This window comes from Sinocyclocheilus rhinocerous, unplaced genomic scaffold (genome assembly GCF_001515625.1).
Source record: "Sinocyclocheilus rhinocerous isolate Xijiao unplaced genomic scaffold, SAMN03320098_v1.1 scaffold629, whole genome shotgun sequence".
NCBI lineage: Eukaryota > Metazoa > Chordata > Actinopteri > Cypriniformes > Cyprinidae > Sinocyclocheilus > Sinocyclocheilus rhinocerous.
The window spans coordinates 224770-252758 of record NW_015652278.1 but is presented as its reverse complement, the minus strand read 5'-3'; the positions used below and the strand labels follow the sequence as shown (position 1 = coordinate 252758).

General features: G+C 36.5%; 2 protein-coding genes across 3 annotated transcripts in view; one reads left to right on the top strand and one right to left on the bottom strand.

The window, feature by feature from the left end:
- LOC107714310 (uncharacterized) overlaps positions 1-1264 on the top strand; it is a 1753-nt gene extending 489 nt beyond the window's left edge. The window contains exon 2 of the mRNA XM_016520121.1: positions 10-1264. Within this exon, the coding sequence (XP_016375607.1) occupies positions 10-675 (666 nt within the window). The 3' untranslated portion in view covers positions 676-1264. The remainder of the gene's footprint in view (positions 1-9) is intronic.
- The window catches only part of LOC107714333 (disintegrin and metalloproteinase domain-containing protein 22-like), a 71373-nt gene that overhangs the window by 23083 nt on the left and 20301 nt on the right, over positions 1-27989 (bottom strand). For both annotated transcript variants that reach the window (XM_016520146.1, XM_016520147.1), the window contains exons 4-6: positions 18488-18554; positions 13993-14075; positions 9330-9393 (exon numbers count right to left, since the gene is read on the bottom strand). In XM_016520146.1, the coding sequence (XP_016375632.1) occupies positions 9330-9393; positions 13993-14075; positions 18488-18554 (214 nt within the window). The remainder of the gene's footprint in view (positions 1-9329; positions 9394-13992; positions 14076-18487; positions 18555-27989) is intronic.

The following is a 27989-nucleotide window of genomic DNA, read 5'->3' as shown; positions in this document are numbered from 1 at the left end:
GACATCAAGAACTCCCGCTGCTTGGTCAACAGCTCAGGCTGCCATCTAGTGGCTGGGATGCTTCTGTTTCTAGGCGGGGCCATTGCCATGCCGCCCTCTGTCTGGTTCCTGTTCCACACGCGTAACCTTAATGAGCGCTACGATAATCTTTTTGCTGTTGAGTTTGGGGTGTATGTGGCCATCGGCAGTGCTGGTGGTCTGCTCTTAGCCACTGTGCTGATGTTCATGTGGTATTGCATGTGTAAAAAACTGTCTTCACCCTTCTGGCTACCTCTACCTGAAGGACCTGCAATGACCAACAGCCTCTCCGCGCAACCCCTCATGACCAACGGCTTGCCTTCTCCCATGACATACGCACCCCAGAGCTTCCCTCCGGCTGTTCTGGATGCCCCCACTTTTGTTCCAGCACAGGGTTACCCTCAAATTGCACCCACACAGCCTATGCCGCCCCATGTCTACATGCCACAGATGTCCATACCTGATAGTTACGGCTCAGAAGTTGGAGCCTCACAGGCATATAGATATGCTCCCTCTCAAAGCTACGCGCCTTCTCAGGGATATGCCCCATCTCAAAGCTACGCCCCCTCACAGAGGTATGCTGGGCACCGCTATTCCACACGCTCCCGTATGTCCGGCATTGAGATTGACATTCCTGTCCTTACAGACAGACATTGAGTTAGTTGTTTCAAATCAAACAGGTCAAACTGGTATTCTATTCCTATAAATTAGAAATGGTCAATTAGCTGTGGCAGTGAATTTGAACAAAATGGTGAAATTGAAAGAAATGCCTTTTATTCACTTGATGTAGCAGGTGCCTCTTAGTAATAGCACTGAAAATGGCCAAAACAACGTAAAAATGGTCATCAAACCAATAACACAAGTGGAATTAGAAAGTTGTGTACCTCTCTCAATGAGCTTTATTCATAAAACACAAGCAGAACAAATTTCTGTGTAAACTGTTCATTATTTCACTGAGTATGTTGCATTAAATTCAGTGTGACAGGTTTATGTATTATGTACACAGAAATTCATTCTGTTCATGTTTCATGACCTTATCTCTTTATTCTGGTTTTAAACCTCAACAGTAACACTGAACTTTTTAACCTGTTAGTGAATATGCCTGCTAATATCTAAATGTGATTAGTAAATGCTAAAAAGAGACGCAACTTACACTCTGTTTTATGACTGCTTACACTTGTATTACTGTCAATGCCATGAAGTTTCATATTTGCCTTTTTACGTTGCCTTATTGTTGTAATACCTGAACATCATGTTTTTGTTTTGTTTTTCCTTTCTGATGTTACATAATGTGAAGGAGAATTAATTTTTACCTGCTGTTTATTATTATTTTTGCAATGGAAAGACATTTTTAATTTCTGTTTTGTTGTCAGTTTAAAAACTGTCAAGATGCTACATGAACACTTACGTAACAGAATCTGTGTTTTTTTATGTTTAAGGGTTTGCAGGTTTTAAAAAATAACCTTGTAGTCTTGACTTGTTACTCACCGATGCCTGATGCCTTTGAGCAGTTTAACAACTGTTATCAAGACTGTACTTCCACTTTTAGATTTATGCTTTGTAATAAGCCTTACATGAGCAACAAACCATGAATGAAACACTACACTGCATTCCACTCTCTTCTTTTAGTGCAAATGTTTTTATTGCGTTTTAAAGGTGTCACACCAGAGAAGTCAGTGCAGTGTAACTCAGAGCATTTGAATTACATGCTGTAGTAGTATGTTTGTTTACTGTTACTTAGTCACTTAATCCATTGCTAAAAAATGAGAGAAAAAACACTAATGTCTTAAAAACAAATAGTTCCTATTACATTGCCTATGACATATTGCACAGATCAATTTCATCTTGCCTGTTTCTACAATGCTCTATTGCAAAATGTTAATTTTATGTAATTTTTTTTTTATTTCTTTACATAATCAGTGTATAGAGTACTAATGTCTTGAGTGCAGTTTATTAAATGAAATCTGCTGTGATTTGTTGAAATATAGCATAGGTGTAGTCCCTTGGTGTCTGAATTGCATTCAGAGAAAGCATACCTGTAGAGTTATTTCTTTGAATTACTGGGCTTAAATGTTGTATCAAATTAAAATGGAAAACATTTAGCTAACAATTATACTGCAAGCAAAGCAAGATAAATGTTGATTATAAATATAATTACATTCAAGGCTGAATAACTTTAAAAAAAAATCCCTAATAATTATTAATAAATTATTAGGTAAAACATTTATTATATTGAACAATATTTATTTATTTTTATCTATAGTTTTTTTAACTAATTGGATAGCCAATATTTTATTAATAATTTACCCAATATTTGTTTGCTCTATGCATTTTATGCTTAGTAGAGTACAATGTCGAAAGCTTAAGAACACTGACTTCAAGCAAATATACCGAAATCAAATGAGAGCCACGCCTATTGAGTGCTTTTCATATGATACACAGAGTGGCTGCCAATGAAGAGTTTCAAGTCAGTCACTTATGAGGTTCCATTTTATGGAGGATGGCAGCTCACTAGGTTTTGGAACAGAGAGCCAGTCAGTCTCAAGACGTTAAACAACAGCTGACCTGAAATATCAGACAACTCCAGTATTCAACAATTACATCACTGCATTTAGCAGACACTTGCGACTTACAGTGAATTTGATGTGCGTATTATCAGACATGCATTTCTTGGGAAATGACCTTGCTGTTGTTAGCGCCATGCTCTACCAGCTGAGCTACAGGAACACTACACATCCTGCCAGCACACTTCTGCACACTTACACTCGCTGCCAGGGGGAATATCAGTGCGCTAGATAAGAAAGACGAGGGAGACACAGACCTCGTTTCTATGGAGGCTGTTCCAGTCCACCCCCCATATACTCACGTATGAGAGGCGGCACTTTTTTGTGAAGGATTAGCCATATAACGCAGATGGCCTCTCAGATGTATTGGCTTAAAATAAGATGGGGTTTTCTGTATTGGAGCAGAGGAGGGGGGGTGTGTGTTCTCTTGGGGACTAGATCATGAATAGAAAGCAGGTTGGGGGATGGCACACTTTCATTTTTTTGGAAAGTGTGTTAAAAATGTTGAGGGGGTGGGGTGCCTGCCGCCCCGAGAAGGGTATAACTGCAGCCTGATCTCCAAATGGGGGCGGGAACTCCAAAACGGGGTGGGAGCTCCAAAATAGGGCGTGGCTTCCTCCCATTGACAGACAGGCACATGACACGCATGCACATTTTTTCCCCCAATCCACTTCAATGCAAACTTCACCCCACAGCTGATTCTAAAGATTTTATTGGTTGTGTCAATCACAGTGCTGATTTCCTACATTATGCTACAAAAAATGCTAACCCCTAAACCTACCCCACACCTGACCCTAACCTTAACCAGTGAAATTGACCACGGCGGGATTGTGGTAAAGAAAGATGCAGTTCAGGAGATAAACAGTTAATAAGATTATGCGATATGAGATCGTTCCGTAACTCCCCAACCGGACCTCACCGGACAATGGCACCTTTTTAGTTACACCCAGCGTCACTACCCACTCCTACCCTGCGAATCTCGTGCTCCGGGACGCCCCCGCTGCTTAGAACAAAGCCATAGAATAAAATCTGTCCCCTGTGCTGGGATGGCTCGCAGGAGAGCTCGTGGGTGATTCCCGTTTATATCATTAAGCAGAGGTTCAAACTCCAGTCCGAACACCACTGGCCACGAGCTTTGGGCTCTGCTCTCACGGAGAATATTTATTTATATAGCATATTTTATTTTAGATCAACTAGAAACAATGTTTAATTTATAAAGTTTTATTTTGAAATGTAAGTCAATAACAATTGGCTGGAGCCAGAGCCAATGGTGAAAGTCTTTGCGGGAGGAGACCCCGCCCCATTTTGGAGGTTCTGCCCACTTTTGGAGTTCACGCCCCATTTTGGAGATCTCAGGTCTGCAGTTATATCTACTTGCCCATTTGTCCAGCGCCCCACACACACACAACAAACGAAATAGAGTTTTGATTTTTGTGCTAACATGACCAATGACTGTATGACAGAAATAATACTGTGTAGTTGAAAAGACTGTTTGTGAAGCTGTTTCTTAACCAAACATGGTAACTGCTCTCTGTGTGTCAGCGGCAGTGCGAACGCAGATTTTAATGATCTGGTAAGACTTTGTCAAAGGTTTAATAGACATGGGAGGATCGTTGTCATTTAGAAATGAGATCGTGTGGTTGTCTGAATCGAGATCGCGATCTTTTAACGATTAATCGTACAGCTCTAATGCTACCGTAAAAAAATTTTCACCGTATATAGTGAGAAGGGTATAACTGCAGCCTGGAGATCTCCAAATGGGGGCAGGAACTCCAAAATGGGGTGGGAGCTCCAAAATAGGGCGTGGCTTCCTCCCATTGACAGACAGGCACATGACACGCATGTACATTTTTTCCCCCAATCCACTTCAATGCAAACTTCACCCCACAGCTGATTCTAACGATTTTATTGGTTGTGTCAATTAAAGTGTTGATTTCCTACACTATACTACCAAAAATGCTAACCCCTAAACCTACCCCACACCTGACCCTAACCTTAACCAGTGAAATTGACCACGGCGGGATTGTGGTAAAGAAAGATGCAGTTCAGGAGATAAACAGTTAATAAGATTATGCGATATGAGATCGTTCCGTAACTCCCCAGCTGGACCTCACCGGACAATGGCACTTTTTTAGTTGCACCCAGCATCACTATCCCCTCATACCCTGCGAATTTCGAGCCCCGGGATGCCCCCGTTGCTTAAAACAAAGTGATAGAGTAAAATCTTTCCCCTGCGCTGCGCTGGGACGGCTCAAGGGAGAGCTCGTGGGTGATCCCCGTTTATATCATTAAGCAGAGGTTCAAACTCCAGTCCGAACACAACTGGCCAAGAGCTTTGGGCTCTGCTCTCACAGAGAATATTTATTTATATAGCATATTTTATTTTAGATCAGCTAGAAACGATGTTTAACATAAAGTTTTATTTTGAAATGTAAGTCAATAACAATTGGCTGAAGCCAGAGCCAATGGTGAAAGTCTTTGCGAGAGGAGACCCCGCCCGATTTTGGAGGTTCTGCCCACTTTTGGAGTTCACGCCCCATTTTGGAGATCTCCGGTCTGCAGTTATACCTACTTGGCCGCCTCCGCTCCAGAGATGATCACCCACCCCCAACGCTATCAACCCGACTGTCCGCTGAGGAAATGAGAGACATGGAGAGAGAAGTAAGAGATGTCTCTCAAAACACAAACTCATTGACGTACAATCAGATGAAAACCCTCCCTCCAAAAACACACTGTCCTGTTTTTCTAGCAGAAAATTTTGATTGTAGCATAAACTATAGCCTCGTTCAGACTGTCACCCCAAATCGGATTTTTGTGCAAATCCGATTGAAATCAGATCATATTTAGATATTCTGAATGGCAACGAACTACATGGAATATCTGTTTATATCTGTTTCATATGTGGTTTGAAATCCAATTCAAATCGCATTCCTGGAAATCCGTTTCAGTCTGACTGGTCAGATCAGATTTAGCGTAGCTTTTTCACATTCTCATGCCGTGTAAAATGTAAACAAGTCAGACATTTTTGTAGAAAACATGCTAAACGTCTTTGCAGAAACAAGCTTGTGTTGTTGCGAAGTGCAAGTCAAGCGGAAAAAGACAATATACTGCTAGTATCAGGGCTCGACAGTGCGAGCATTTCATTGCGAACTGGAAAATGTATTTAGGAGCATGAGTGCGAATACAATACAAAATACAAAACAGCCTAACTTATACAGTAGCCTATAACAAATGTATTAATTTCTTCAGTTTATTTATGGAAAAAATAGCGATACAGCCTCATATGATTACTGAACTTCAAAAGGCAATGGTTTAATTTAAATTAGCACAGATGAGAAGAAAGGCGGAGCGAGTGAAGGAGATGCGCTGAATGAAGCGCACATTCGCCACTAGAGGCGCTGACCGGTAACCCTGTGAACAAAACAGCTGCACTACTTTCCTAACTGTGTAAATAATGTTTCACAGTCATTTAGATATTTATATTCGCTTTAGTCTTCACAATAGCACCAAATAATTAATACTTTAAGACTTAATGAGCTATTTATTTTCAAACATTTTTTTTCTAACCTAAAACATGGCCTATCCACTGATCTATAATAGAGAACAGTGGGCCTATCTGTATATTGACTGATTCGTTGTTATTATTGTTCAGTAACACTTAACAGGTTCCATTTGTTAACATGGAAAAACAATGACGTTTTTCCCTATAATTCCATTATTATCCTATAACTATTAATTTCTTTTAAAAAACGTACTGACCACAAACATTTGTGTAAATAAATAAATACATTATTATTAATGAACATAAATGTATTATTATAATAATTTATCAAATAAATTAAATTATTGTTAATACTTCACTGTGCAAGATTTTAGAAAAGCTATATACTATCATGCAATAGTAGCTATATTCTTACCTATTTGGCTAAGGGCTAAAATTATTTCCAGCCAAGCAAACATCAATCAAAAATCATGTTCAAAAAATCAGGAGTAAAAGTAAAGTAAAGAAGGTCCACTTTGATTTCATTATGACTTCAGGTAGGTTGAGAGGCAGAGACCCTGCATGTACTGTGAGCTTTTTGCAGAATCCAGCAGTGAGAGACGCTACAGAGGCCAAAGAGGGACACGTTTTCATGTCCCCCGCTGCAGTGCGAGGCGGATGACAGATGCATGTGCCATATGGTAAAAAGGACGATACTGTCCCTCTGGTGTCTGACTGTGTCTGAATGAATCAGATCAGAGGACTGCCCTGTTGCTGAGGTCACCAACACGCAAGGTCATGGGGTTGATATGAAACATGACAAAACCATCAGCATAAAGACGATAAAGAAACGGAGTCATTTCTCAGGGTGAGATGCTCATAAGACAAGCTGATGAAGCATTGCACAACAAAAGTGAGAAGATAAGGATTCCTCACATTACCAGAGAAGAAACGGCGGTTGTGGAGTGTTAAAAACTCAATTAACCTGCTTATTAACTAGGAGATAAACTAGGAACCAGTAACAATCAGATACAAAGTTTTTGAGGTCTAAATACAAAACAAAGGTAGATGGTTCAAAACTATTAATCCCATTATAATCAACCAATCTGTCATCAATTCAAGCGTTTTTTATGTTCTCTGTCTGTCTGAAATAAAATGATTTTATTTACAGGTCATATATTATATATTAAATGTGTATTATATATACCATATACTGTATAATCGTCATTTCTATTTTTAGATAAAAAATAATATAAAATAATGAAATATATATATATATTTATATATATATTTTATATGTATATAAAATATATATACAGGGCCTAAAATGAACACTCGCCAAGCGCCAAATGCGAGTAAAAATCAGCGTTGGCGAGTCCATGTAACAGTGTCAGTCGCCAGTTGGCGGGTACTTTTACGAATTATAACAATGCAATGAAGTGAAAACAGCAGCCAGCTTTTAAAGAGATTCGCTGTTTCTGACATAAGCGAATAAAGCCTGTTTTTGCAAAAAGAGTTTCATGGCCAGTAAAAAAAAATCATGGCCGGTAAATTTTATCATGTCACCGGCCATTGGCAGGTGTGGCAAAAAGTTAGTTTTAGGCCCTGTATGTATATATTATTTTACCACATTATTTTAAAATGTGTATACATGTGTTTATAAAATCTTTAAGCATTATTATAAATATTTAATATACATTTACATTTATAAAGATAAACATTTGTGTGAATTATGCTGAATTTAATTCATTAAGCCATTTCTGATGTCATAAAGCGGCTGTACGCATACGCTGAGCCGCTTCAGACAGCGCACCAGTAGCTCTTCAACGCACGAAAACACACACAATTATGTCAAAATGCGCAGTTTTGACGAGTTACCTTGTAAATGTAGTCTTAAATGAGTTATTAAGTCTTAAATGTCCGTAAAGAGTTGGGAGAAAATCGGATATGTGTCAGATCCGCGTCATATGCATCAGGTCTTAAAGAGACAGCGCTGATTTTAAAGTGAAACCTGCTGAAGTCTGTCATTGATGTAAATCAAAGAACAAAAGAAAAAGAGAAATCCTTGGACTGTTCTAGTAGCTGATTAACTTTTATAGCTTGAATAAAGATTAATATGTATAGTTTATGCATATATAATATAGTTTATGTGAAGATTGTTTTAAAATCACTTAAATTAAAAGTTGTTATATATTTCAGAGCCTATTAAATGTTAAAAATAATAGCTTTCAATTATACTGTAATATTGAATGGCTATAATAAATAGGGAAAATTGAGGGAAAATGCACCAGCAGGACAAAAACATTGTAAATATGTTTAGCCTGTATTTGCAAAAAGAGTTTCATGGCCGGTAAATTTTATCATGTCACCGGCCATTGGCAGGTGTGGCAAAAAGTTAGTTTTAGGCCCTGTATGTATATATTATTTTACCACATTATTTTAAAATGTGTATACATGTGTTTATAAAATCTTTAAGCATTATTATAAATATTTAATATACATTTACATTTATAAAGATAAACATTTGTGTGAATTATGCTGAATTTAATTCATTAAGCCATTTCTGTCATAAAGTCATAAAGACTCTGGACTTATAATATGTGTGACTGAACAGATAAAACAAAGCTGAGAGAAAAAAGCAAACTGTGAATGGATCATAAACTCCCTCCTGTGTCACTGAACAGGCTTCATTCTCCCATTAATGAAAGAACTTCAACATCTCAGCCTTTCACCGCTGCTTTAAATGACATAAATCTCTTCATTAACATGTACCTCTGTGAGTCACTTAATGAATCAGATCATCGTTCTGCGACTGAGAAATGACATTCCCTCTCTAAAACCTCAGTGTCTCAGTGACACAGCTTTAGCTTGTCTTTCACTGATACGCCCTCCTCGTTCTCTGCCAGTGTTCACATGGGATTCTGCCATTAGCAGATAATAGCTGTGCTTTTGCAGTGTCAGGTATCTCTATCGACTGTGTGATGGGCTTATCAGTCAACATATGACCTGTCTGCACAGGAAATACCCTGTTAAACTGTTCTGGGGAGTTTCCTTGCCTCAAACAATCACTATCAAGTTTAGTTAGTTTCATCCACAGACACCTTAAAACCAAAGTAAAGATGCAGCAAGTATGCTATAAAAACTGTGGCAATACAATAATTATTTTTACTTTAAAGCGAATAAATAACATGATGACAGATATAAATCTCATAATACTGATATGGGCGATATTTGCTTTGTTTAATGCAGGAATCCACTATACGTACACTTGTAGCATTCTCTCCTCCTGGTTCAATCATGTATGTGTGGTTCCCATCAAAGAACATCCCACTAGAGAGAAAGAAAAAGAGAGAGATGGTAATGCATACACTGTAAAAAATTTATCTGTAAAATAACGGTAAAATACTGGCAGCAGAGTCACCAGCAATATACTGTAATTCTATGTTATTAATACTGTGAAATTACTTTACAGCCATTTACTGTAAAAAATACATGGAATATATTATGTGATTATTTGAACTTACAAAACACTCTAAAAATACATTGGAAATTAAAATCATATAAAGGAAATTACCACAGTAAAAACACAGGCAACAGTAAAAGGCTAATAAAAGGTGAACATTTACTTATAAGCAAGAACACCCGAAATGGACAAAAATAGGCAAGATTAAAGGGGTCATATGATGCGATTTCATGTTTTCCTTTGTCTTTGGAGTGTTAAAAGCTGTTCGTGCATACAGAAGATCTGTAAAGTCGCAAAGATTAAAGTCTCAAACCCAAAGAGATATTCTTTATAAAAGTGAATGCTCAGCCACGCCTTCCTAAAACGCCTTGTTCAAACACGCCCCTACATATCTACGTCACTGTGTGGGAAGATTTGCATAACAAAGAAAGAAGGCATAACTTTTATTCTCGCTGTAGTATTGTTGCCGCCGCCATATCGTGGATACGCTGTGTGTTTCGTTGCGAGAGCCAAACTACTTAGTTTGGTCTTCCAAAAGAGGACACAACTAGAAATCAGAAAATGGTTACATTTTATTTACAACACTGTTCCAGAACATTACAACTCAAATATTTTGTGCTTTGATACTTTTAATATGAAACAAAGTCTCAGATTTCAAATTCTGTCAATTGTATTGCAGTATTCAAACAATAAATGTTGTTTTGGCGCTGTTTAATGTGTAGTGACAGATCGCTGTAGCTCCTCAGTTCAACAGACGCGGCGAGGCGTACGTGAACTGATCATCTCCTCCACATTAATACCAGTTTCAGCACAAAATAATCATGACTAAACATCCGAAGGTAAGTTAAAAGAAAGAGTACAACTTTCCAATCCGTATTCTGTCTCATTTAGCCTAATCGCTCAATCAGTGTTTCAGCCGCGCAAAGATGTCAATATAAAGGCTTGTAAACAATGTCACGTAACGTCACATTTACCTGAGAAAAACATATTCAGTGACCATAAACTCATTAGTCAGATAGAAAAATAAACCATAAACCATATGTTATATGGTGCATATATTTAGCAAAATGCCCCTGGAGAGGGGCATTTTGCTAAATATATGCACCATATAACATATTCATTATAAATTTTACTGTTCTTCAATGTTTAATTTATGTTTGAATAAATCCATCAAGTTTTATGACAGCCACCATTATGTTTATATTTCAAAAAAACTAATTGAAGTAGAAATATTATTATATAATTAACTTTATTATTTTAAAAACATCAAGTGTAATTTTAACAAATCAGTCAATTTTAACCTTCAATATTATAGTAATGTAGTACCAACTGACTCTCATGTATTTTTTACAGCATTAGTTTTTTTTCTTTGAGAAAATTTGGCATGTACTGTACCTGATATATATATCCAAAATAATCGATATTGAATCGAATCGAATTGGTAATCGAATCGCAAGCTTGTGAATGAGAATCGAATCGAATCGTGAAATTTGTGTCAAAACCCAGCCCTAATATATACAGTAGATTAGTGTTGAAAATGGGCTGTAAATTAACAGCAGTTGCTTACCGGGAAAATTATTGCCCAGAATGCATTGTTTTCTACAGTACATTTCTGATTTAATGGAAAACAGTAATGTCAGAATATGGCCGTTATTTTTACAGCAATTGTTTACAGTGTTAGTACGTTATACAGTTTAGTGGCCATTATATAAAAAATTAATGTTATACAAAAACAGGCTGATTAAAGAGCATTTTTAATTGATGTTGAATGTTACTTACATTCACATTTAAATTGTAATTTTGCTAGCTAAATCTATCCAATTTAGAAGTAGAATTTAAATGACTTAACATTTAAAGAATTTAATAAAAACAGTAATTTTTTAACTAGAAGAAAAGTTTGTCAACAAACTTTGAATGCTGGTTTGACAAAATCTTGATAAAGTTTAAAAAGCATTTAAATTTGGAGGTTTATATCTGCCTTATGGACAAATACTATGATGAAATGAAAGGTTGAAGTTCTTTCTTGAAGTTCTTTCAATTCAATTCTGTATAATTCTACACAGTATATACTGTATACTGCCTACTAATTTAGAAAAACTATGCAATTAACAGTTCTATGCTTCTGAAAGCATTTGAAGGATGATAAAATGCCCTTTAGCCTGACTACATTCATAAATACAGAGCTCTCTCTCACACATGAATGAATCATGAAAGAATTTTCAATGGAAAACCAGAAAATGAAAGTTCATCAAGACAGACGCTAGTCTCACACTGTTTTTTGAGAGTCACTTAGAGAAAAAACAAAAAGACAGACAGACAGACAGACAGACAGACAAATAGATAGATAGATAGACAGATAGATAGATTTTTAATGCATCATGCCGCTTGTGTCCGGTGTAGACATAATGTAAAAGATCTTAAAGCAATCCTAAGCCAAGTTTGTATAATAACAGAACAGCCAATATAACTACATCAATAATGGCTTTAGGTCAATGATCTGCAAGAGGTAAAATAGCTCTCAGTCGATGAGGGGTTTTAAAAGCGTCTGCTGTAGTCTGTCATCAGCAGCCTGTGACGTAACGCTGTTTGTCTGACCTGTAATATGGCATTAAGATGAACCACCATAAAACTGCAGTCTCAGCAGCACCACTCCCTCCCTCTCAGCATATACACACTGTTCTCATCACACATAAGAGATAGTATAATTTCCTCTCAGTATTATTACTTCTCTTATATGTCACAGTTTATATACTCATATTTCCAGTTCAGTTTGGGGTTAATAAGATAATTATATTTTTTTGGATAATAAAGTGACAATAAAGACATTTATAATTTTATAATGTAATAAAATAACATGTACAAATAAATGCTGTCCTTTTAAATTTCCTATTCATAAAATAATAAAAGAAAATGTATCACGGTTTTCACATAACTATTTAGCAGCACAACTGTTTTCAACAATGATAATAATAAACCAAATCAGCATATTAGAATGATTTCTGAAGGATCATGTGACACTGAAGGCTGGAGTAATGATGCTGGACATACATTTTAAAATATATTCAAACATAAAATAGTTATTTAAAATTGTGATAATATTTCAAGATATTACTATTTTTACTGCATTTTTGATAAAAATAAATAAAGCCTTGCCAGCAAAAGAGACGTCTCAAGTTATTAAAAACTTAATAACCCCAAAATTTAAACAATAGTGTACTTTTTATTCATGAGACGTTTCCATTTAAAACACATTAAAGGGTTAGTTCACCCAAAAATGAAAATTAAAGAAGAAAGTCATATACACCTAGGATGCCTCGGGGGTGAGTAAAACGCAGCCTAATTTTCATTTTTGGGTGTACTAACCCTTTAAGGATACTGTATTGTTTATTGCAAAGAACAAACCTGGCTTTTAACAAAAGTACATTTTCTTTTAAACTAACTGCATAAAATTATAAAAACAAAAGATTTCACATAGGTCAGTTCCAGTATTAATTTTCACTAATTTATTTTGTATTTTAAGTCTTTTTTTTTCTGTTAATGAAAATAATCTTTAAATTTTGTCAATATTTCACAATATTATATTAATTAGTTTTAATGACATCTATATTTGTCTGATCAACTGATAAAATGAATATTTTATATATTAATTTAAAAATATATCAACATTTAACAAAAAAACATGTGAACACTGTCTTGAAATAATAACATTACAATGAGAACACTATATTGGAATACAATATGTTGAATTCTTTATTCTTTTGTCCAGAGAGCATGTGCAAACAAACAACAACAGCAATTCATTTCCTCCTAAATCTGTGCATATGTGATTCTTTGAGGAGAAGATATTAAGGCTGTAAACGTTCAAGCATGATGACTATGTATGTGAAGAGCGCTGCTGCTCTATTTCTGAGCTACATCTGACCTGACTCTGTGCATTCACATACAGAAAGAGACAGAGAGAGAGAGAGATGGAACTGACCTGACTCCTTCTCTCACTAAAAATACAGACGGAAGGAACTGAGCTATCCCAGAGGGCCACGCATAGAGGTGGTGTGTGTTCATAAGACTCTATAGAGACTAACTCAATTCTCCTCAGGCACATGAACGGCTCAGGAACACAGCTAGGTTTACTTCAGGTTTACACAGCAGGTAGCCAATAATACAAACATAAATCTTACAAACACAACAAATATAACATTTTCCACTTGCAATGGAGGATCAAACGGCCAGATGTGATGCAATAAGCATTACAGCATCAGTACAGGGGAGAACGAAAGAAACACACACACACACATAAGACACAAAGAGCGCTGAGAGCATTAGTGTGTGATATGAGAGGAGGATAGTAGCATGCTGTAATTATACAGCTCTAATTGTTGAATGGGATAATCGCAGCTTTGGCCTGCTAACAGCTGGTGTGTTTGCATGTTCATTCAGACATGCAGCACATCTTTAGAAGGACTTACTGTAATCCATGGCAAGTTGAAAGCGCCACATATGACTTTGGAATATCACGTACTTTCCCATGGTAGTAACAGTGTTCTCCACCCTGCAGGAAGAAACAAACAATAATCACAAACAGCACATACTGTTAATGGCTTTAAATGTGGCTAATTCAATCAGAGTTTAGTAAGTAAATTCAGAAGAACCATCCCTTTTATAGATTTACTGTTTTGTTTTTAACTTAAGTGCTGCATAATGTGAAGCAGCTGTTGCCGGATTTATTATTCATCTGTTATGCGTAATCATGATTTGCTTCCATCAATTTCCAAATAAAAAGAGAAAATAATCAAATGAGACAAGGTACATTGAATACTGATATTTGAAATTATTTAAAAAATAAAAGATACTTTTAATGTGAAATTAAAACCGCCAGTAGGTGGCAGCAAGTCACTGTTTACTGAGTCATTGCGATTGAACCGAATCATTTTAAACGGTTGATTAATTAAACACTGTCGTGTTGCTCAGAGACACAAAACAGCGCTGTGGCTGTGTTTGCGTGTTTGCAGGGTAAAAACATGGGTCGATTTTCGCATTGGTCTGAACTCTGAACAAAACAACAGTTCTCTGCCAGCAGGTGGAGCCTTTGGTAGAAATATAACTGTTTCCCCGGTAACAGCAGAACACAAAGCAGAGCAGCACTTTGAACTTGCAGCGCTCATGTTTATTCAATGAAATCATAGCCTTTTGAAGTTTAATCGCCACATTCAGCCATATCGCAAATCTGATCTTTCCGTCCCCAAATTTAAGACCTCTTGAAATCATAATTAAGACTTTCTTGTACAATTTAAGACTTTTTAAGGCCTTAAATTTGATACAACTAAATTTAAGATTTTTAAGACCCACGGAAACCCTGATTTTATTTCAAGAGTTATAATTCACTGGACTTTTCAGCAAAAAATATCTATATATTGTTTTTTAGTTTTTTTACAACAGTTAGTTCCGGTGTTCCAAGAGCTGATAAATTAATAAAAGTAAATGTGAATTTGCATTAGCAGTGGGGATTTTTCAATAGCTATTAGTGACTTGGGACGGCATAACCTGACTAAGCAGCGGACTGATCTCGTTGCACAGCATCTGAAATGTTGTTATGCTCATTCTGAAATGCCTGAGGAAAGTCTGTCGTCAAAGTATTTTGCCTCCAAAACTGTCTTACACGACTGTGTTCCCAAACAGCAGGTATCCACCTCCGATAGCAATGACCGCATTTATTGTGTTTCGTCTGCTCGCTCTGACTGAGGCGCAAGTAATTTATTATATATGGAAATTATTATATTCAGTATATACTTCTCCTATTTTCTTAGTGATATTTAGTGCCAGTTTATCAGGAAGTGATGGTTTAGTTCTTTTTGACTTGTTGGATGGAAACGGTGCTTATTCTGGAATGTTTTATGCAATACTCCAGTTCTGCACACAAGTTAAATTCGCAACTTAGGATGGAAACATAGCTAATGACTCTTTCTGTATGTTACATCATTACACCAGTAGGTGGCGACAAATGACTGTCATTATGAGTGAATCACTGACTCATTCTTTGAAACGATTCATTCAGAATGCCAATTCATTCATATCTGTGAGTGAGTCACGGAATCATTCATTAAACTCATTAGTTCAGAAACGCTGAATCATTCAAGAATGAAAACACTGAGCCACTGAATCATTCATTCAACAGAATCAATCATGAAACGCCACTACTGTGTGTTACTCAGAGACACACAATGGTTCTGTTGCAGCTTTGTTTGGCACTATTTTCTTTGGCAATTAAAAGTAACAGAAAAAGTAACTGGCATTATTGTGTCTAAAATGTAAGTTACTTAACATTAACTTATTGTATATTGAACTTGTATAAAAGCAATATCACCAATAAGGCCAAGATCATGGATTTTTGTATTTTATGTTGACATTAAATGTATAAATTCTGCACGTGTGTGGGTCAACATTTATACTGGCCACTTTTGTTTGTACTGAAGTGATCAGAAGACTTGTAAGAGCCTTCCCGAGTGTGTATGTTATTTATGAAATGTTTTTAGTGTAAGTGCTCGACTGCCATTAGGGCTGCAGGTTTTCTCTTCCTGCTTTTTCTCAGAGGACTGAAGCTGCAGCATTTACCAGCAGATCAATTTAATTTCATCCCTCTCTTTTTCTCTCTCTCTGCATTGGACAAAAAGCTTTATACGCTGAGTTTTATCCATTCCTTTGCTGTTTTCTTTCCTCTAGCTTGTTCTGGAGCACTTCTGCCTCTTTTTTCCACAAGTAGCACTTTATGTCCTCAAGAATTCACAGCTAATCAAGAGCCGAGGGCAGTCTCTACCACACACACACAAACACAGAGACATTCCTGAAGAGTGCAGTTGTTGTAGAAACAGCCCCTCTCAGACTAATGACCCAGCATGCATTAGTGCCTAGAATCAGAGACAGGCTGTGTCCAAAATCTAAAAAAGAATGCTGCCTTTTCATGCAGTATACAAAGGTAAGAAGGTATTAAAGGATGTGAATTTGGGATGACCTTTAACATGAGAAGATTTCATTCAAAATTTTGTGGGCATTAAGATTTTTTTTTTTTTAGAACGTAATGTATATTTTATTCAACCAGGACACAATAAATGGATCTTTCTATTTATCAAAGAATCCTGTAAAATGTATCACAGTTTCCACAAAAAATATTAAGCAGCAAAAACTGTTTTTAACACTCATAATAATAAGAAACATTTTTGTAAATTCAGCATTGCATCACAGGAATAAATTACATTTTAAAATATATGAAAAAAAAACAGTTCTTTAAAATTGCAATAATATTTCACAATGTCTGTTTTTGCTGAATTTTTGATCAAATAAATGTAGCCTTAGTGAGCATAAGAGACCTCTTTCAAAAACATCTGAAAAAGTCTCACTGACCCCAAATATTTGAAGTAGTCTGTTTATTAATTGTAATTTTAAAAATTCAATGCTGTTTTCAGTCAACTGTTTTTCACCCCAGCTTCCAAAATACATACAGGAAATAAACATTGCACATAGTTTCTCAACTAATTTTATAGAATATATTTCTATAAAACTGATTTTTAAATAATTTTCTATACTATTAATTTTTAACTGCAAAAATGAGCAAAATGTTTTCTCAAACTTATTCATAAACTCATATTTTTATATTTCATATTTTTATATTTAATTAAAAATATAGTTTTTTCCTCCTATTTACATGTTTTGTTTCTTCAGCAGGTGAAAATATATAATGGAAACTATATAAGGAATGATTTTTTTCTTTGTAATATATAAAAATTCTCTGAAATGTTGAAATTCAAAAAACAATCATCTAAAATACTAATGATAATTTTAAAATAATAAACCAACTGTTCCCCTTTCCTTGTGATTTACATAATTATGATGTCAGCTACATGTATGTTTTAAAACCAATTAATAAAACCAATTATTTTTACATTGTTGTGGTCAAACCCCCAGATATGTGGTATCTCACAAAATCCCGAGATGTCCTCTTTTAGATCCACAAAGATATGGTCTCAGAGAAATATACATACGCTATATGATAGCGTTTTTGTATTATTCATATAATCCCACAGCATGACAAAGAGGTTGTTCACTATTGCAGTGGGGAGATGAAGCTAAATATATCTGTGTTTCTGCTCTAGAACCTGTTCAGTGGCTCTCTCTCTCTCTCTTCATCCTCTGACTATTCATCCATCCCTCAGTTACTCCCTCCTTCCTCACAGAACCCACCGCTCTATTTTTTCATTCATTCTTAAAAGCAACATGTCATCTAAAGAGCCCTTATAGCCTTACATGCACAATGTCTCCTCAGGCTTTATAGGCTGGGTTGTGGGTGTGAGGCCTCTGTGGATCTGAATGTCGTCACTGAAACCTTCATCGGAATCAAACTTAGAACAATAATAAAAAAAATTAAAAAAAACATGTCAAAGGGGTCATATCAAAGTTAAATAATCGGATATGGGCCCTTTAGTTTCTAAAGAATAATATAGAACCCGGACATGTCCACTATGCATAATCTATATAAAACACACACCTTGACACAATGATGGTGTCCAACATGCAGCACACAAATAGGACACTGTATTCCTGCCCTTGTGTGAGTGTGTGACAGGAACAATCTGCCACTGGGCTAAAACAAGCAAACACCTTCTGCTCTGGGTGTGATGTGTCCCATCTTAACACACACGTGCCTCAGTTCACTGACAGAATGAAGTTGAGAGTTCCAGAGTGGCTCAAAGACACAGATCTGATCAGACTATATAGTCACTGTTGCACTATTCCCACACATAGTCATAGAGTGGAAAGAAGGGGGTCAGGGCATTTGCATGAATTAATAGGTTTTTTGGTTGTATACACTTTTTTTTTTTAAATTGTGGATTAATCATGAGCTAAAGGTATAATATACTTCTGGTCTAAAGCAGATATTTAATTGATATTGGAATTAGAGTTTATACTCACTTTGTTGACAACTGACTTCCCCTCCTCTGATATGTGCCTCTCAATGTAATTTGATGATAGAAGATCACTGCAAAAAAAAAAAAGAGAGCAAAAATACACAGTTGGTAAAAAGAATTAGAGAATTCACTGAATTCTATTCTACTATTTTGTTAAATATTATTTTGAAGCTTATTTTAAATTAAAACAAATCACAGAAATCAAAAAAGAGTACAGAAAAAAACTTGATTGCATTTCCTAAAGAAAACATCAGGGCTTGCAAAGCATCAAAAGAATAAAAGTGTCACATAAATTTAGATTTTAGGTTTTGGTTTAGACACAGTCTGGAATGTAATGGCAGTGAATACATGCAAGAGAGGAAAGACCAAACAGATTTCAGTATGCAAATACTATAATGATGCCATTGCAATTTATACAATACAAATTTCTTAAAGAGGTGGAAAGCTTACAAAAGCCAAAAATATATAGCACACCTAAGATTAAATTATTTAGGATTAAATATATTTATTAAATTAATTAAGATTACACACACACACACACACACACACACACATATATATATATGTGTACATTTTATTAGATATTATATTTTATGATATAATTCTATAAATTTTTATAGGTGTGCTTTTAATCTTAGATATGCTATATATATATATATATATTATAAGCTGAAGCTTAAAAAATACTTGCTGAATCTTAGTGGAGAAATAGAAAATAAAGAAAAATAGACTGCCTGATCAATATCGGCACTGTAAATATGATTCATCATCCTCCCAAACACTTCACTCCTGGTGATCCTGGCATCACACATTCAATGAGCAGATCAAATCAACACTCATGTCACTCATGTATGCTGCTTATCTAACAGAGGACACACTAAGTTGTGTTCAAGGACACTTCCGTTTGTGTGGCAAAGCTGCGCTCAAGAAGTTGTTCAGAAACTGGGGCGAGAGATTCACTGGGAGAGCACACTGTTCCCCTGGCGGATGATACTGAGTGGCTGTAGCATGTAAATAAAACCAAACTATATGAGCCAAATGATACAACTGCAATGATCACAAAATGGCAATGTAGCGAAAAACAGACCGAGCACAGGAGGAGAGACGGGTGAAAGTGTCTCGCAGCAGGAGCTCTGACTGTGAGATCAGTTACCGCGAGCTCATCACTAGGACAATCACAGCATGACATCAAACCAGCCTTTAAAACAGAAACACACATCTTTAAAAGCAGTTCACTAAAATAGGTGATTAGCAGGGTATTTATGGAGCCGCAGCGCTATAACGGGCAAAACAAAAAAGTTTGTGTTTAGAGACTTATTCTGTGGTAAATGCAAATGTACATCAAATGTGACTGTGAGAAGGAAATAAAAACAAGGAATAATAGAGGACAGGACAAAACCAGCAGACAGAGAGAAAATGACTGAGCACTGAAAGAGGATCAGAAAAGGAGCAGAAGAAGATAAAGAGGGAGTGATAAAGTGAGATGTCAGAGGAGAGAAATATTGTGATTGATGATAAGAGCTGCCTTTGCACGCTCACACACACACACACACACAAAAAAGTATATACAGTTGCTAAATTCTCCAACCCATCACGTCTCCTTCCCAACCCTTATCAGACAAAGGTGGGTGAATTTGCTGACAATAATCTTTTCTTACTGACCACAAAACTGCATTTTGTCTTAAAAAATAAATAAAATAAAAATATAAATAAAATAAAGCTTTATTATTTTTTGTTATTTCACATATTTGAGACAGACTGGGTCATTATGTCCCTCGCAACATCATAATCAAGATAAGTCAGTCTCTCTCTTTGTTAAAGTGCATCTGCAACTATGCTTTTGTTCCTTTTATTTTCATTTTGATGACTTAATGCAATTAATATGTTACATATGTGTCATCAAATTAAGTTCAGGATAATAAATATTATTATAGAAAACATTTTATAGAAAATATTTGAACATTCTAAAATGTATGTGTGTGTATTACATACGTATATATCTACTGTATTACATTTTATCATACATTTTACATTATGTTCTAATAATAGTTTTTCTAAAATGATTTTTCTTTTATAATATTTATTCAAATATTTATCATTTTTCCTTATATAACACATTTTCAAGATATTCAAAGTATATTCTGTTTTTTTATTCATGCAGGGGACCTTTGGGGATCTCAGTTACCAGTAGAATCAAATACCCGTCATGTGTTTGTACTGTCCCAGTATAAGCAGAGGTGGAAATCTGCAGTATATTGTGCTTTGTGAAATGCGAAGGTAAAGGCTGATAACAGATTTCTGCTTTAATTGCTTTGGGATTTGAATTATTTATAAGGAAAGCCCCATAATGCCCTACAAACATTTTAATATGGCACTGTCACATGACTAAAAAATGGCTCTCATTTCTCATGTAAAGCTTAATGGACTGGTCCATTGTATGAGACAGACATAGAGAGAGAGAGTGAGACATGCTAATTAAAGAAGATAGCGAAACCAGAGGAATAGAAATGAAAGGGTTTGCAGAAGAGAGAACAGATTGTGTATGAAGTAGTGCTGTATTATCTGTGTGTGTGTGTGCGTGTGTGTGTGTGTGTGAGGTGAGGTGAGAAGGGTTTTATTACAAAGATTTTCTCTGTCCTAAAACCTAGTGAGCTGCCTACCTGGACAACCTTTTAAAGCATCACGCCATAATTATGCTGTCACCAGTAATACCTCCAACCAACTTTTAAGACAGCACTGCATGTGTCCTTTCCAAAGACAGCTATCCCAGGACGCATAGCTCGAAAATGCTGCTTTACAATATACTTGTGTATGCTATAAGGTTGTATGCATATGAGTTTCGTATGGTTAGCTCAGCAACAGGCTAATGTCAACATCTATTGTAAGCACCTGAGCATTTGTTATGCTCTTCCCAATTGCTCACAAAAACTTCATAGAGTCCTATATGAATGAAATGGAGATCTCAGCCAGGAAACATCAAATTGATAAAAAGTGAAAGTAAAGACATTTATTATGTTACAAAAGACTTCTCTTTCAAATATTTTGAATTTTCTGTTAATAAAAAGAATCCTGAAAAAATGTGTCACAGTTTCCATAAAGATATTAAGCAGCACAACTGTTTTCAACATTGATAATAAGAAGAAATGTTTCTTGAGCACCAAATGAGCATATTTTAATTATTTCTGAAGGATCACGTGACAATGAAAACTGGAGTAATTGTTACGGGGCGAACGAGACGCGTGGATCCATTTGCAAAGCTTTATTAGAAGACATGGTCAGAAACAGGCAGGGTCGAACACCAGCAAACAGATATGGCACAGGCAAGACACAAGAGTAATCCGTTAAATAGGCATGGGTCGATCGATGGCGAACGTAATCCAGAGGGCTTGACAAGAGGGGTAATCCAAGGAACACGAGCAATAGTCCAGGCAAGGTGCAAACATAATCCAAAAGACAAGACGAAAGGGTAATCCAAAGTACTCAGGCAAGAATCTGAACACGGGAAAGCAGGCAAGGCAAGACTATGACAATAACTAGACTATGAAAACTAGAGCAGGGTCCGTAAAGTAGCTAACAGCTAGGGTAGTGATATGCGCTTACAATACTCCGCCATGAATGGTTGTTTGAGACTGATTCTTATAGTGGGTGTAATTGGCTGCAGGTGTAAACGTAATCAGTGAAATGGAGTATGGGAAATGTAGTCCGTGGTGACATGTGGAAGTCTGTGTAGTGTGAGAGTCAATATAATCAGAAGGCGATCTCTGGTGGCAATCGGATGGAAGGCCACAGACCGGATTCGTGATAATAATGATGCAGAAAATTCAGCTTCGCCATCACAGGAATAAATCACACATTAAAATATATGAAAATAGAAAACAGTTCTTTTAAATTCTAATAATATTTAAAAAGTGAAAGTAAAGACATTTATTATGTTACAAAAGACTTCTCTTTCAAATATTTTGAATTTTCTGTTAATAAAAAGAATCCTGAAAAAATGTGTCACAGTTTCCATAAAGATATTAAGCAGCACAACTGTTTTCAACATTGATAATAAGAAGAAATGTTTCTTGAGCACCAAATGAGCATATTTTAATTATTTCTGAAGGATCACGTGACAATGAAAACTGGAGTAATTGTTACGGGGCGAACGAGACGCGTGGATCCATTTGCAAAGCTTTATTAGAAGACATGGTCAGAAACAGGCAGGGTCGAACACCAGCAAACAGATATGGCACAGGCAAGACACAAGAGTAATCCGTTAAATAGGCATGGGTCGATCGATGGCGAACGTAATCCAGAGGGCTTGACAAGAGGGGTAATCCAAGGAACACGAGCAATAGTCCAGGCAAGGTGCAAACATAATCCAAAAGACAAGACGAAAGGGTAATCCAAAGTACTCAGGCAAGAATCTGAACACGGGAAAGCAGGCAAGGCAAGACTATGACAATAACTAGACTATGAAAACTAGAGCAGGGTCCGTAAAGTAGCTAACAGCTAGGGTAGTGATATGCGCTTACAATACTCCGCCATGAATGGTTGTTTGAGACTGATTCTTATAGTGGGTGTAATTGGCTGCAGGTGTAAATGTAATCAGTGAAATGGAGTATGGGAAATGTAGTCCATGGTGACATGTGGAAGTCTGTGTAGTGTGAGAGTCAATATAATCAGAAGGCGATCTCTGGTGGCAATCGGATGGAAGGCCACAGACCGGATTCGTGATAATAATGATGCAGAAAATTCAGCTTCGCCATCACAGGAATAAATCACACATTAAAATATATGAAAATAGAAAACAGTTCTTTTAAATTCTAATAATATTTTACAAAATTACAGTTTTTACTGTATTTTTGATATAGCATAAGAGAAGATAATTCTTTCAGAAACATTAAAATCTTACCGACCCCAAACCTTTGAACAGTTTTTTTTTTTTGCACGCAATTACATAAATGCAAATTTGTAAGACAAGTTCATGTTTTTCTTCTGTCTCATGCATATGCACATATACAGCATCTTTAAAGATTATGCAGTGTGTAAGTCTGGTTCTAGACCCTGGAGAACAGCAGAAGTACATCTCCCGTGAGGACAGGACACCATCCAGCACAGCTGGAGACCCCAATCTCTGATCTAATTAGCACCTGAACACATACAAGTTCACTTTTTAATTGGCACACTTAAAACAAGTGTAAACAAATGTTAGTAATAGGAAGTAGTGTGTTGTTCCACAATTTATATTCCATGGAAATAGGGAGACTTGCTCAATTCTGATTCCTGCTGTGATTTATGTGTGTTAGAGATTAAGACATTGACTCAAAATCCCAATAGAGACTCATGCCTGTTCATGTTCACAGACAAAAACAACTACATTAGACAGAAGTGGATGCTAGTGTAAGGTATCTAGATTGTATTGAGATATTAAGACATCAACATAATGTTGAAGTATTGGGTGAGAGCATTTGTGAATCTGTGTGTGTTTGGAAAAGCTGAAGTCAGTATTGTAGAGTATGCTGAGCGCTTCAGCTCTTTTGTGCTTTTGCTGTCCAGGAGTTTTTAAACCTGCAGCTCTGCTTATGTTCCCGAAGAGACAAAACTGCAGCCTCAGCAAACAAAAGACCTGCGAGCAGCCTTATGCACACACACATTCACAGTACCAACAAATAATCACTACAATTAAATTAAATGTGCACAATAGGAAGAATCAGCTAAATGTAACTATAAAACATACATGAACACACACGTACACACACACGGGAAGGGATTTACATTGTAAGACAGATTTGGTATATTTCACAGAGAGACCCTTCCCCCCATAAGAAAAAATATTCTGAGGGGAGCAGGTGCAGTTGTTCTCATTGTGAACATGTGTGTTTCACCAGCTCCTCCCACTGAGCTTGTTAATATCAAATATGCTCGTTATTTACACCGATTTGCCTTCAGAATCAAATTCCCCAAATAACTCACAATCTTAACACAATCTCTCACACACTAGGCAATGAATTTACATTACTTCTCTAGTCATTTATCTCTCTCTCTCTCTCTCTCTCTCTCTCTATATATATATATATATATAAAATTCACAAAAAAACAGTGAAATATTATTACAATTTAATACACCTGTTTTCTATTTGAATATAGTTTAAATTGTAATTTATTCCTGTGATGATAAAGCTGAATTTTCAGCAGTCATTACTCCATTCTTCAGTGTCACATTTGTTACTCAAAATAAAAGTCTTTACTGTCACTTTTGATCAGTTTAATGCATCCTTGCAGCATAAAAGTAATAATTTATTTTCAAAAAAACCTTTGAACGATAGTGTATTATATATATAAACCTGATTTGTCCAAGCTTTTCATGACAATATTGTCAAAATCAACTAGCTGTGGCTACAGCAGTGGTGGTTTAAAGTGTGATGAATTTAGAGACCTCAGAAGTTCTCAGACAGGGTTTAGCATGCTGACAGTCCAACAGTTACTGTTAGCACACTGAAGCACAGCAAGCTGTCAGTACATTAAAACCCTTTTCTGAGAAGTTGCATCTCTAAATTCATCCCTATTATTTTTATCCTGAAAAATACTAAAGCTAAAAAACTCACTAACCAACAAATCAATAAAAAAGTGTTTTGTTTTAAACAACACAACTAAAACATTTTCAGTAATGTCTTGAAGTAAAAGCAGAATATTGGCAGACTTTTAATGAACAGTACTTCTCAACACTGGCAGTTTCGGGATTTGTTCTCACACCTTCATTACACCATTAGTTAAAGGCCTAGTTTAAGAGAGCTTTCTGACCCTGCATAGACAGCAGTGCAACTGAAACGTTCCCAGGCCCAGAAAGGTAGTAAGGACATCGTTAAAATAGTCCATGTGACATCAGTGATTTAACCATAATGTCAAAAATAACTTATTTTGTGTTCCGAAGATGTTCCGAAGATGAATGAGGGTCTTATGGGTTTGGAATGACATGAGGGTGAGTAATTAATGACAGAATTTTCATTTTTGGGTGACCTATCCTTTAGGAAACCAAAAAACAACACGAGGAAGATCACTAAAAATAAATGTGCCACAACATGCTACAGCAGAACAAATCAGTTTAGCCTAATGATCAAATGTTGCATTTGCAACATTGCAAGAGAGAAAAAGGCAAAAAGAGGATAATATAGGTGCATGCTAATTAGTAATAATTACTAATAATCTGTGTAAAGGGAGTCTGTGTTTATGATGGACAGGTAAAGCAGAAAGTCTCAGACCTGCTTCTGAAAATATCTTGCGTCACTGTACATGTGAAGTATATAAGCAAGTGCACTTCTGAGACTCTGATGCCAGCTGTTTTTCCCGACTCCATCTCTCTTGGATCTATTTCCTCCTCCATCACACACCCACACAGACACAAGGGTGCATGAAGGATGCTGGTTGGTCAGACTTTCACTCTCCCTCCATCCAACAACTTATTCACTTTCTCTCACTCTGCCTCTTTCTCATGTTTTGTAGGCTATATTTTTCCTTTACTGCGCAGTTTCCTGAAAGGATGGTATGGAGCTGAATAAATGATGCCATAATAAACTCAAACTATATAAGATAACATATAACATATTAGGGGTGCTCCGACTGATCGGCTACCGATCACTATCGGCCAATAATCGCTTGGGGATGTTTGATCGGCAGTCTCTAAAAAGGGCGATCTCAAGCTGATGACGCTGCCGTGAGAGGTTTGGCATGACATGCAGCGGCAGCGGCACCGTCTCAGTCTCTGTCCGGCGCGGGTGAAATAATTATAATGCTGAAGGTGAGGTACAGGTCATATATTTCTTCATTAAATATCTTATAAAGTAGCTAATCAAAGAAAAAAGTCTTGACCAGGGGCGCATCAGGTACTCACGAGCGAGACTATGGGTACTCCAGAGAGGGAACAAAATGTCAAAAACAAAAAGTGGATCCCATTGCAAGAAACAAAAATAATCCACATCCAGGCACTCACATAGCAGGCAAAATATAAAAAGCCTTTATTATAAAAAGCCTTTATTGTAAGACAGGGCTACATGTTAAAAAACACCAACGCGTATCAGCCCAAACAGGACTTCGTCAGGATGTTAGACAATAGAGAATGAGAACTAGTTCAATAGATACACCTGTGACTACATTTTCAAAATCTAACCACTAGATGTCTCTTGGGTATTTACAAATATTAAACCATCCCAAAGAGAAAAAAAAAACTTCCAACCCAAGAATCATATCTCAAAATCTCAAAAGACATGACAGTGGAAAAACATTTTTTCAATTGAACAAATACCAATAGAAAGCACCTACAAACAAATCTAACTATTGCAAAAATTGAGAAAAATCAATATCTTCATTAAAGGTCACATATTTTACACCTTTCTGGAATTTTATTTTAGGTTTTGATGTCCTTAAGAATATATATTTGCGGTATAAGTACCAAAAACCATCTCAATATATTTTTACAGCTCCTCTCTCAGGACCGATCTGGTTTCGTGGTTAAAGTTAACCTTTTTGACATGTTTCCGTGTTGTTGTTGCTCAGCAATGGCATGGATGTGATATTGTCTGGGGGTTTGGCAAAAGGAAAGTGGTACTGTGGGCGGTGCTCGGGGTGGTGACTGAAGGCGGTGACTTCTGACGTCAACTTTTTACGGAAGTCACAATGGTTCATGAAAAATCACAGCTACTTTATGCAGGCTTTGCGCATTTTACTGTGGACTGACTGTTTTTAAACTTATATGGTAGTTAAATAGCCCCTAGACCTCAGTTATCGTGAAAAAAGCCAGGAAATTTCAGTTTTGACAATATGGGACCTTTAAGACCAGGATATGAGAGAGCATCCAATTTATGTATCCAATACGTTTCTCGTTGTTTTAACCGTCTAAGTCTAAAGTAGCTAATTTGAAAACTTTCTGTGAGACAATTTCACAAACAGTGTAAGTGTGAATCACCGCGCGCGCTCTCTCTTTCTCTCAAAATGCGCAAATGGCTTAATCAAATCGCATCTGCACTATAAGCGAGCTGCACGCTGCACAGTTAACACAGGAATTGTCACTTGCGCAATCGAGACAGTGTCACGTCGTCACTAAAATTTATAAATTGCATTTCTTTTTAATTCTTGCCAGTGTTTAAACCATTCAGCACTCGTGTGCTCTCCTGGAGACTGAGCGCTCATGCACACTCGCAGCGCACGCACATAATGCCAGGTTCACATTACTCCGTTTGCAGTGCGTATGCGGTACATATTTTTTCCGCGCTCATGTTAATGGATTAAACACGGTTGCGGTCCGGCAGTGCGTTCCATGATTGTTGCGTCTGCAGCAGTGCAGAGATCGTTTCCACTGCAAGTGCTGAAATAAAGTGACAGCGCATTGTTTGCGGTAAATATGAACATGGATTGACACAAAAATGTAGTAATTACACCATAAATGCATATTATTAAAGTCTACTGTGTTTCACAGTCAACATAGGCTATGGCTTTTAGGCTAGGTTTAAAGGAAAAGAGCACTTTTA